The 12,454-nt window shown below is 43.3% G+C and overlaps 1 protein-coding gene and 1 non-coding gene across 7 annotated transcripts in view; both read right to left on the minus strand.

Moving 5' to 3' along the window:
- Positions 1-8,741, minus strand: part of AFF1 (AF4/FMR2 family member 1) — a 266,587-nt gene extending 257,846 nt beyond the window's left edge. For all 6 annotated transcript variants that reach the window (XM_045284016.1, XM_045284012.1, XM_045284015.1 and 3 more), the window contains exon 1: positions 8,679-8,741. In XM_045284016.1, the coding sequence (XP_045139951.1) occupies positions 8,679-8,716 (38 nt within the window). In that variant the 5' untranslated portion in view covers positions 8,717-8,741. The remainder of the gene's footprint in view (positions 1-8,678) is intronic.
- Positions 3,312-3,418, minus strand: LOC115873351. The gene has a single exon (XR_004048358.1). It is a non-coding gene; the product is annotated as a U6 spliceosomal RNA (small nuclear RNA).
- Positions 8,742-12,454: the final 3,713 nt, after the last annotated feature.

A 12,454-nucleotide genomic window follows, 5' to 3' on the forward strand; every position in this document is an offset into this window, starting at 1 on the left:
CTCAGCCTTCATTAGGGTTTCAGTAATTCCTCTCAGTTACATTACCCTTGGTCAAGCCCTACCAAGCCTCCTACCTCACCCTGGATTTATCATGCCTTTTGTGTGGCCCTTCTGAGACTATCCAATTATGTTACAGGCGGGTTTGGGGTCTCCACTACATCCCCACCCCTTCACATAGATTTGGTTACTTGTTTTTGAATTTCTGATACTTCTTCGCTTCAACACCTCATGATCACACAGGCTGGTGTACTTCTTCAATGTGGCCTTTGTTGCTTCCCTGCTAGGTGAATGCTTTGTTTAACTTCAAGCCTTTAAGACCCCAGACACTATATCTTTTCATAGATGGGCACTATCAGCTTTCTTTACCGCATTTGCACATGCACCCATTTGTCTTCAGTGATTGTGTCCGTTATGTGAGTATCATACCACACCTTATGATTAGAACAAATCCTTCTTGTACTGAGGTAAAATTTAAATGGAGGCCCAAAGTCCATCTGCTTCCTTGTTGCATTTGCATATATATACATATATAAACAAACACACATAGCTTTTTCTTCTTTCCTCTTTTTTATTTATTTTTAATCATTTTATTGGGGACTCATACAGCTCTTATCACAATCCATACATACATTGTGTCACGCACATTTGTACATATGTTGCCATTATTTTCAAAACATTTTCTTTCTACTTGAGCCCTTGGTATCAGCTCATTTTCCCTCCCTCCCTCCCTCACAAACTCTTAATAATTTATAAATTTTTATTTTTCCATGTCTCACTGTCCAATGTCTCCCTTCACCCACTTTTCTGTTGTCTGTCCTCCAGGGAGGGGGTTATATGTAGATCCTTGTGTTCAGTTCCCCCTTCTCCCCCCACCTTTTCCTTACCTTCCTGGTACGGCTACTCTTTATTATTGGTCCTGAGGGGTTTATCTGTCCTGGATTCCCTGTTTCCAGCTCTTATCTGTACCAGTGTACATGCTCTGGTCTAGCCAGATCTGTAAGGTAGAATTGGGATCATGAAAGTGGGGGGAGGAAGCATTAAAGAACTAGAGAAAGTTGTATGTTTCATTGTTGCTACACTGCACCCTGACTGGCATGTCTCCTCCCAACGACCCTTCTGCCTACAGGTGGGCTTTCGGTCTCCACTCTGCACTCCTCCTCATTCACAATGATAGGATTTTTTGTTCTTTGATGCCTGATACCTGATCCTGTCAACACCTCATGATCACACAAGCTGGTGTGCTTCTTCCATGTGGGTTTTGTTGCTTCTCAGCTAGATGGCTGCTTGTTCCCTTCAAGCCTTTAAGACCCCAGATGCTATATCTTTTGATAGCCAAACACCATCAGCTTTCTTCACCACATTTGTTTATGCACCCTTTTGTCTTCAGTGATCATGTGAGCATTATGGAATGCCAGTTTAATAAAACAAAGTGTTCTTGCATTGAGGGAGTACTTGAGTAGAGGTTCCATGTCCATCTGCTACCTTAATACTATGTTTATAAATATATGTACATAGATCTATTTCCCTATCATCACATATAAATATATTTACATATGTACATGCCTGTATTTAGACCTCTATAAATGCCCTTTGCCTTTTAGTTCTTTCCTCTATTTCCTTTTACTTTCCTCTTGTCCCACTATCATGTTCAGCCTTCATTTGGGTTTCAGTAATTCCTCTCAGTTACATTGCCCTTGATCAAGTCCTACCAGGCCTCCTACACCCCTTGTCTCTGGGTTTGTTAACACCCACTTCCTTTCCCCACCCCCTCCCATACCCCACAAACCCGTTGTTTTCTCCTCCAGATTGTTTATCCTGCCTATCTTATCCAGATAGTCATGCAGAGATAATAATATGCACAAAAACAAGACAAAAGAAAACAGCAACAAAAAAACCCAAAACAGCAACGACAAAGAAAAAAGCCTATACACAGTTCAAGGTCTGTTTGTTGACCTCTTCTTTCCTCTTTTCTCCTCTTTCCCCACTATGATGTTTACCCATTGTTCACCGATCAAACACAACCACTAAAGCTACACCTTCCTTGCCATCAATTTTAGAACACGTACTGTACCTGTGGCTCCCCGCTCAAACCACCCCCACCTTCCCATCCCCACCCCAGAAACCATCAGTCCAGTTGCTGTCTGTAAGATTTATCCTGCTTATTTTAGATACACACCAAAACCCAACAACAACAACAAAACACAGATAGTCAGTCACAAGTCTAACAGGGATCCTGACATAAAGCAGATGAATATCTCTCTGTTGAACAGAGAAAGGACATGTTATAAACCATCAGTCCAGTCCCCACTGCTTTGAGAGTTGCATTTCCCAGGTCCTGCTTACCTAACAACACACACAGATTTTTTAGTCTACTGAAGGTGATTTAAAATCAGTTTCTACTGTACAGGGAACTGCTGAAAATTCAAGCCATATCCAGAAGGTGATGAAAAATGAGGGTTATCACTGTTGGATATGTATGTAATGACAGGTACAGGTATAGTACAGAGAATACTGGGAAGATATTTACCTCTAGTTTTTTAGACTATGTGACCACAGATTGTAACCTTCAGTGTGGATTACAACTCAACATGAAAACACACACACACACACACACACACACACAACACTGGTCCAATAAGCAGCATCATGATTCCTGGAGAAAATCTTGAATGTCAATGATTTCATTTTACTTGGATCCAAAACAAATGCCCTTGGAAGCAGCAGTCAAGAAGTCAAACGATCTATTGTATTAGGCAAACATATCTGTTGCAAAAGACCTCCTAAGGTAAAAAATAGCCAAGATGTCATTTTGAGGACTAAGGTGTGCCTCTTCAAGCCATGCTATTTTCATTCAATTCACATGCATGAGGCTGGATAAGAAGAGATCCCTTTGAATGACAGTGTTAGTCAAGAATATTGAATACACCAAAGAGTGCCAGAAGGTTTAACCAAGCTGTCTTCGAAGTACGCCACAGAGCTCCTCAGAAGCTCACAAGCTCACATAAAACTTTAAGGCACAACATGCTGTCAATACGGGCAATTTAAAACGAAAGGCCTAGGCCGGTAGCTGGTAGGATAGAAAGAAGAGGGTAAGACTTGCTAACATTATCTTCTTAGATAACACGAAGTTGGTGGACTAGTAATGTTAAAACATTCAACTTCAATTATATAATTAATAGTACATTAATAGAATCACATTAGAAAGGTATTTAAAATTTAAAGTCACTAAAAAAAATCTAAAAATAAACATCAAGACTTAATTAAAGACAGAACAATAAATGCTGCGTGATGATGTATATATATATATGTATATAAATATGGAACACCTCACAAATTCACATGTCATCCTTGCACAGGGGCCATACAAATCTTCTCTGTATTGGTTCCACTTTTAGTATATGTTCTGCCAAAGCAGAACATGTATCATTTTATATTAATAAAATCCAAAGGCAGGCAAAATAAATCCACAGGGGTAAGTCAGAATAGTGGTAATCTTTGAGGAAAACAAGAGCAAAAATGAGGCAGGAGGAAGGTTGTGGTGAGTTGATACCCTGTCAGTTGATCTGGCACACAAGTGCATTCACTCTTGTGAAATGTATGGAACTGTCCAACAATCGTGTACTTTTCAGTATGTTATATTTCAGTAAAACCTTTTAGAAAGAACTAAGAGGAAGAGGAGGAGAAGTAAGATGGGGGAACTATAACAGCTCAGATTCAATACTCTAATGCTGACAAATCTGGAAGTTACAGAATGAGCTTATTTTTTACAAGAAATAAAATAAACATTCATCTCTGTACATTGATCATTTGTCCACACGTATGACTTTAGATGGCTCTGAAGAGAGAAGAGGCTCACGCTGAGATCCCTATGTAGTGTTTCTGTTCTTTCTTCTTTAAACACATGCACAGATTTACTCAGAACAAAACATGCTTTAACATATCTGTGATCAGTGTATGGCTACAAATAAGGACTCTCGGTCATATACTAAGTGTCTTAAAAGATATTCCCATGAAAACAGTGAGTTGTAAGGGGATCTGCTGGGCCAGAGAGATTAGCTCAGAAGATTATGGCGACATTTTTTCTCCAAAACCATTTTGTTAGGAGTGAATCCAGACATCATACCATTCCATTGTTCAACCACAGCAAGCAGTATTGCACAATCGCTACCAATATTCAGTGTTTCTTGATGAGAACTGCGTACTCAGTACCTACCGATTTCCTTTATGACATTTTACCTAGATTATTAATGACTAAGAGCATATCATGATTAAACATTCCGACAAGTGAATTATTGGTACATATTGAAATCAGAGCTGTACTTGGGCTTTCCCCACGTGAACCACTTGTATTATGGATTAAAATTATAATGATTGTATCAGGGAGGCGAGAAGTTGGAAAGATGATAGAAATATGGCTCTATAGCTGCAAGAACGTTGCTGCAAAAAGGGCAGTGCCCCAACCTAAGTGACTAATTTTCAACACCAGCGAACATCTATCAGTAACGGAATACAAAATATCTTTCCATCTCAGCACTGATAACACTATTAATGACTGTAATCGCTTCTCCAATCAGAAATCACACTTGATACTGTCAATAGCTAGAAAATGTTGATCGCCTATACCACCCCAAAAAGAACTTACAGCTGGAAAGTGAAACTTCTTCATCTTCCTCAATGTTCACCAATCTGGTATTTAGGTTCTTTTGGAAGAAATCCAGCATTGACATTCTATTGATGTCAACACTCCCTAATCAATGACTCCTTAGAACAGCGTTCGCAACCTGTGGGTTGTGACCCCTTTGGGGGTTGAATGACCCTTTCACATAGGTCACCCGAAGCATAACAGTAGCAAAATGACAGTTATAAAGTAGCAATGAAAATAACTTTACGGTTGGGGTCATCACAACATGAGGAACTGTATTAAAGGGTCCTGGCATGAGGAAGGTTGACAACCTGTGGTAGAGGGACCCGTATCAAGACAGCAGCAAGGACTTCCCTAGCATTTCCCTCATGATTTCAGAGTATACCTGAAAATGCACTCTGATGTGGAAAGTTATGAAAACCTTGAGGGGAAAAGTAGTGAGGGGAAAAACAAAACAAAAAAACCTGTGTGGCAGTTACATAATCTGTCAACTTGTGAAGGGGTAGAGTCTGGCCTGTCAATCAGCTTGCAGCTTGATGACCTCTTCTGGAGGAATGAATGAGATAAATAGCTCACTGGAGGCCAGATACACGCTCTCCCTGCATGACATTCCTGTTGACAAGCCACAAGGAGACACACTGATGGAGCTGGCGGAGCTACATGGAGACCCAGACCAGTGCTGAGATGCTTCCACCACCACTATCCTCAAGCCTTTCCACCCACTGGCCTGTGATCCTCCTGCATTCGGTGTCATTGCATGTGCTGTGTGAGTCTGAAGAGGAATTTAGAGAATTGGTATCAGACATTTGGGCTAATATCGGGCTTATGGACTTGATCTTTACTGGGCTGGGATGTTTTGTTAATATAAAATTACTCTTTGATATAAAGTTCTCTGTTACACACCTATGAGTGTGTATGAATTTGTTTCTCTAGTCATTGGAACAAGAGAGTCCAACAACAGACACAAGGGTGTGATGCAAGTTAAACATTAACATTTGAGTAAGCAGAGTGCAAATAAGCAGAGAAAAGGTTTATCATTTAATAAATGATGTTGACACAATTGGCTACCTTTTTTCTTTTTTTGAAGGAAAAAAGGACACTTTTAAAATTTATTATAACAGATATTGACAAAACAAATTTTACATTAAAATGCATTGCAGATGGATCAGAGAACTGAAAAGTCAAAGATCTACAGCTGGGTTGGAAATTAAGCAGCTCTCCTTTATGACGAATTGTATTGGTGTGAGAATTTGAGAGACCTGGGAAGCACCCCTGCTTCTTCAACCTGTTTCTTTCATCAAAGGACTTGCTAACCAAAAGGTGGGCAGCTAAAATTCAGCAGCTCCACAAAGAAGGACCCGGTGGTCTCTGTTTCTAAAGATTACAGTCTAGAGACCCCAATGGGGGCAGCTCTATTCTGTCATGTATGGTCACTAACTAAAAACAACAACAAAATCCCAACCTACTGTCATCAAGTTAATGTAGACTCCTCGTGACCCAGTGGAGCAGGCGTCGGCAAACTTTTGAGACATAAGAGCCAATCCTGTCCCTCACAGTTTATAAGACTTTCCAGAGCCATACATATATTTCTACAAACCAATGACATCACCATTATCTGAATAATATCCTTTAAAATGTTTCAATTGTACTTCAGACCCATATGTATACACTGAAAGAGGGGCATATAGCTGGAGAGCCTCAGTTTGCCAACCCCTGCTCTAGAGGGTTTCTGAGGCTTTGTAAATTGTTACGGAGCAGACCCCCGTCATTCTCCTATGGAGGGGCTAGTGGGTTTGAATCACCGACGTTACAGTTCACAAGTCCCTTGCTTTCCCCGACAGCACCGGCTAGGGCGATGAGCTCCTCAAGAAGAGGAACTGATCCCATGACACCTGACAACAGCTCTGGGTCAAACCAGCCACATGGACGTTGACAGGAGGCTGTCAGGCCTGGTCTGGATGACCGGCACGCTGGGGGGAAACTGCTATCTTGGCACATCTGAAGAGAACTGACGACGTGCCAATTGCTAGGTTCTGCATTAGAAGTTGAGGCCTGGTCTGGCTGATCAGCAGCAATGACTGATAACTGAAGGGTTGGCGAGTGAAGTATACTCAGACAGAGACAGCTCTCAAGACAAGGCTGGTTGTCTGCTTCTGAAAACTCCGTTCCTGAAAGCGTAGCGAGCTCAGTTCTGTTAGGACACACACGGGGTTGCCATGCGTTGGAAAGCACTGCTGCCATCAAGTTGACACTCATTGCGACCCTGTATGACAGGGACAAACTGCCCCCGGGAATTTCCAAGACCGCTACCCACTCTCTCTCCCTCTTTCTCTCTCTCTCTTTAATAAACCATGTAATTGGGGGCTCTTAGTAGAAAGTCCTATCTTTCTCCCTTGGGGTGGCTTCTGGTTTCCAATTGCTGCCCTTCAAGTTAGCAGCCTAACAAGTAACCCCACACTTTACAAAAACTGTGGACAAAAACGGTTGCTGGAACAGTAAATATAGATATGCAATTATATGCTCAGTGGCTATTCCATTCCATCTAAGCCTTGCCAGAAAGCAAGGCAAGTCCAAAACAAAAACTAAATTCACTGCCACTGAGTGAGTTTTAATTCTTAGCAAACCTATAGGACAGCGTGGAACTGCCTGATGGGTTTCAAGACTGTAACTCTACAGGCAGAGAAAGCCTCAGCTTTGTTCCCCAGGAGATGGTTTTGAACTACTCATCTTGTGGTGAGCAACCTAATATATTATCTACTGAGCCAAGTCTCCACAACACAAGCCTGGTGTTACCAAACCTTAAAGACATTCGAGAGAGGATGGAAATTTAGATTTTATTTTTAAAATATCGGCAGATCAATTTTTTCCTGGACACCAAAAACAACCAAACAAAACCCATCTGGTGATCTACCAGCTCACAAATTCTCATTTAAATGCAAAAAAACCCCAAAACAAAAACAGTAACCCACACAAACACAGGCCAAAATGCACCTCATCTTCACAAGCTTAAAGTAAGAAAGACTTTTCTAAACACAATCAAAGACAGAGTCTGAAGGACAAGACTTTCAACGGCATAAACATTTAAAACTTATGTGAGGCTGAACATCATGAACAAACACAGAGACAACTGATGACCACCCCCACCCCCCTTTCCCGGGCTCTGGCACAAGGGTGCTTGCTGCTGCCTGGGTCACATGCTGTGAGTCAGAACCAACTCGCTGGCCATGGGTTTGGCTTTTGTGGCTTGCGTCACATGCTGTCCTCCTGGTGAGAAGCACGTACTAAGTTAACAACAGCCTCACCAGGACCTCCTGGAACTGAAGAAGGGTTTCCTGAGTGAACCAGAGAGGTGGAAGGAGTGGGATAGATCATCCCGGATTCCATCCACCATCATTTGCCTGATAACTGCACAGGTGAGGCAATTCGAATCTACACGTCTCGTACTTCAGTGTGTTGTTGAAGCTCGAAGAGTATAGATAAGACTGAGTTGTTGTGTTATGAAAAAAAATTCCTCCCAGATGTCAAATAAGCTATTCTTAAAAGTTGCTTCCGAATCTTAAGATGCTCCCTTCAGTCAAGTGTAAGCATTTCATAATGTTCAAGATGGCATGGGAATGTGCCGAGTTGGAGGAGAGGTGTAAAGAGGTTAAAAAAACCCAATTAAGACAGAGGTCCCGGCCCAAGTGGATTTCACCTCCATGGAGTTTCAGCAGAGGCTGAATTATATGCACTTTCTCCCAGATCAGTGCAAAATGGGCCAGTGCCTTTAACACAGAATTAGGATGCTAATCTATATTCTCCTCCACCTTTTGAAAAGCATGAGTTAAGAGAGGCAGTTATGACTAGGTTTAAAGGAATTACGGAGGTCCTCTAGCAAGCTTGACTTCTTGTAGTACAAATCGGCACTTTCAAACACTTTCCTGTGCCAGCGAGTTCACAAGTTGTAAAAAAACCCCAAAAACCCGACATATTCTTTGGAAAGTTGATGCTGACATTAAATATGGCCACATCTTTGAATCACAGATTCTACTCTTACCTGTTGCTGCTGCTGTTGACTCGTTCGGTAAATGCCATTGCTGTCGATCAGTGGGGCTCGGCGGCAAGTCTGTTCATCTGAAAGAAAAATAGCAGCTCATGAGCAGCAGCTGGAAGTGAATTTATAGGTGTAACACTTGTGGTTGTTGTAGGCCGTCAAGTAAATTCCAACTCCCACAGCTCCGTGGGACAGAGCAGAGCTGGCCCCTGGGGTTTCCAGGCTGCATCTTCACGGGACGGGAAAAGATGAGGCTGTCTGCTCCTCACACACTTTCCAAAGGAGTGGTTCTGCCCTGCCCTAGGGTGGCTCAGAGCCAGAACTGACCTGGTGGCAGTGGCTGCTGTGGATGTGAGGAGCCATCAGGTGGGTCCCCACCACCACAACCCAAAGCACAACAGAAAGCAACACTGCTCGGTCTTGCGCCATCCTCACAACGAGTCCTAGGCTTGAACCCATAGTGGCAAGCCACGGGGTTCTGCGTCATCTCTACCGGGGCAGACCATTAGGTCTCCTGCCGGGGCAGCCACTGGGGGGCTTGAGTTGCGGAACTTTTGGTGAGCAGCCCAGTGCTTCACCGGCGCACCACCCGGGCTGCTTTGACTGCACTCAGAGAAACCTTATTGGAGACAGAATTCAAAGTTCTCATTTGAATTAGAAAGAGCCCTGGTGGCTAGTGGGCAACACACAGAGCTGCTAAGCACAAGGTCGCAGTTCAATCCCACCAGATGCTGCACGAGAGAAAGAAGAGGCTCTCTGCTGCTAACATGAGTGAGTCTCACAAACCCACAGGGGCAGCGCTCCTCTGTCCCTGAGGGTCACTGGGTGTCAAAAGATCCAGCGGCAATAAGAGAGTGGTGTTGCACTAGAAGATGGGTCTTCACCATCTCCCAAGTTACAAGAACAAACAGGCTTGTATATGTCAAAGGTCAAAAGCACTTTTAATTTTGAGGCAGCGACTCAAAATCATTCCATCAAGGAACTGGGTTCACAGGCTTGCCATGAGGAGGAAGGGCCGCAGCATTTCCCTGAGTCTGTTCTGGGCCACTCACTCTGTTAAGCCCTTTGAAAAAGCGGCACGGCACGCAAACAGTGTAAAGTGGCAAAGTAGCCAACAACACCGCATTTTACAGATAAGAAAAACAAGCCGAGGCTCCGTTTTAAGCAATAATGGCTTTCGGTCACAGGTTGTGTCAGCATCCGCACTAAAATCAAGTGGCAGACAGCAAAGACGACTAAGTACGCAAGAGGAAGGCAATCAGTGGACCCTCACATAAGAATTCAACACTTGGGTTAAAGGGGTGGGGTGGGGTGGTGTTGAAAGGATCACAAACCCATTTTAAGCTCTTACTTTCACTTATCACAGGTGCTCAGGCCACAAAACAAAACAAAAAAACCTTTTGAGTTTCTTCTAAAAACAGAGCTGGATTTAAAATTTTAAATTTATCCAATCTGAGCAGAAGGCCTGGGAACTATAATTTATAACTGTAGAAATGGCCTGTCTGTATATACCAACAGTTGTTTCATCTCCCAACCCCTTCATTGACTCCCCTAAAGATTTACAGGCTCAGAAACCTTATATAGGTCACTATGTCTCAGAAACAATTATATGCCTGGGGGTGGGGGTACTTTCTGGTTTTGCATATATTTGTAAATTGACTGTACTTACTGCAAGTTGAGGAGAAATCCTGGTGGGGCTTTAGGATAAGCATTGGGCTGTTCACCTCAAGGTCAGCAGTTCCAAGCCACTGTCCACTCTAAGGGAGAAGGCTGTTGTCCTCTCCATTAAAGATTTACAGCCTTAGGAGTCCTGCCTATGGGGCAGTTCTGCTCGGTCCTATAGGGCCACTAGGAGCCACACTCAGTTCGACAGCTTGTGGGTTTGGTGTTCTGGTACCCCAACTGGTTTTCAATAGTTTCTTTTTCCTTTTGTTGTTGTTTTGTTTTTCATGCATCCTTTCAAATGAAAAAGTGTTACTAAGTTATCTTAGTACAAATCTAACAAAATGATACAAATGGAAACATTAAGTAAGTGATAGTTCTAACTTGCCTGCCATGCCTAAGAGGCTTAAAGTGTTACAGCTTGGGCCAAAGCTGAAACAATGAACACAGTTCTTTAGCTCTGACTCCTGATAAGGCCTTTTATCTCCGCTTTCAGGGAACAAAACTGGCTAACTTGCTGACAACTATGTGTCCATACTTGAGGGGAACCCTCCCCCCCCCCAATGGCACCAGGAATCCTTACATTTCTATACTAGTAGGTACTTGTTCTTATCTCCTCCTGCAAGGGACTGCCTGCAACCTTGATGTTGCAGATCCTATTTAAATGCTGCCTCACAGAGCTCTAAAGAAGCACTGGTGCTAAAAACTTATGAGCATCCAGCTTCTAAGCAAGAGACCACTCAGTGACCCTGTTAGATTCCAAACCAAACTCACTGCCATCGACTTGATTTTGACTCACAGTGACTCAGAAACTGCAGGGCTTCTGAGATTGTAAACCCTCAGCAGAGCACAGAGCCCCATCTTTCTCCCAGGAGCAGCTGGTGAGTTTGGTCTGTAGACTCTGCAGCTAATGCTTGCCTGACAGTGCCTCAAGGGATCCCTGTGAACATCAAGTGGATGCCACCTGACTCATAGTGACCCTACAGAGCAGGGTAGAACTGTTCCTGTGAGTTTTCTGTGACTGTAACTCTTCATGGGAGTAGAAAGCCCCAGAGCTGGTGGTTTTAAACTGTCGACCCTGCAATTAGCAGCCCAAACTTGTAACCACTAGCCCACCAGGGCTCCTGAAATTACCGCCTAGGAAATCTAATAGGATAATGCTATTCTGTCACACAGGGTCATTAAGAGTCAAAAATTGGCTCAAGGGCACAAAGCCAAACTTAACCCCACAAGAATCAAGTTGATCTTAACTCAGAGCAACTCTATAGGACAAAGTAGAACTGCTCATTAGAGGTTTCTGGATGATCCATCTTTATAGGAATAGACAGCCTCAACTTTCTCCTAAGGAGGGGGCTGGTGGGTTTGAACCAGTGGCCTTGAAGTGAGCTGTCCAGTGCTTAATCCGCTGTGTCATGAAGATTCCTTAACAACACAGCACAGTGGTCGGTTTTTCCATGTCAAACATGCTTTGGAGACAGACACTCCTCCAACTACAGTGGCCCTTGGCAATTCCCTAACATCTCGGACACAGTACCCCATGCCCCTCCCACTCCTTGTTCACCAGAACTCTGTCTCTTTACTTTTTCCCCTCCTTCTTCCATATTTCTCTTTCTTCACTCTCTCTGCAGTGCTGGCATACACTAAGCAGCATCATTCTTCACAACCGTGCTGTAAGGTTTTCTGAAAATCCCCGGGTGGCAATCCCTACAGAACCATGTCAGTAAAGATGCTCGACTTACCAAGAAGCAGCGTCCAGCTCTAGGGCTGGACTGGTGGGGAGGGTAGGAGCCATGAGGGAGGAGGAAGGCTGGGTACCCACCTGGGAGGGCGACCCTGAGTTGACAGATTTCTTTATTCATTCATGTCGCCAACAAATACTTCCTAAGCTCATGGATCATCGAGTGACCCACTAGGACCGAATTGAACTTCTCTTTCAGGTTTCTAAGGTTGTAAGTCTTTCTAGAAACAAACAACTTCATCATTCTCCTTTTGGAGTGGCTGGTAGGTTTGGGTATCCAACTTAACAGGTAACAATCCAATGCCGACAATAGGATCAGGTATCAGGCATCAAATAACAATAAAATCATATCATTGTGAATAAGGGGGAGTGTGGAGTG

This window comes from Echinops telfairi, unplaced genomic scaffold (genome assembly GCF_000313985.2).
Source record: "Echinops telfairi isolate 266 unplaced genomic scaffold, ASM31398v2 ScPeMD7_7468;HRSCAF=8506_0, whole genome shotgun sequence".
Classification (NCBI taxonomy): Eukaryota; Metazoa; Chordata; class Mammalia; order Afrosoricida; family Tenrecidae; genus Echinops; species Echinops telfairi.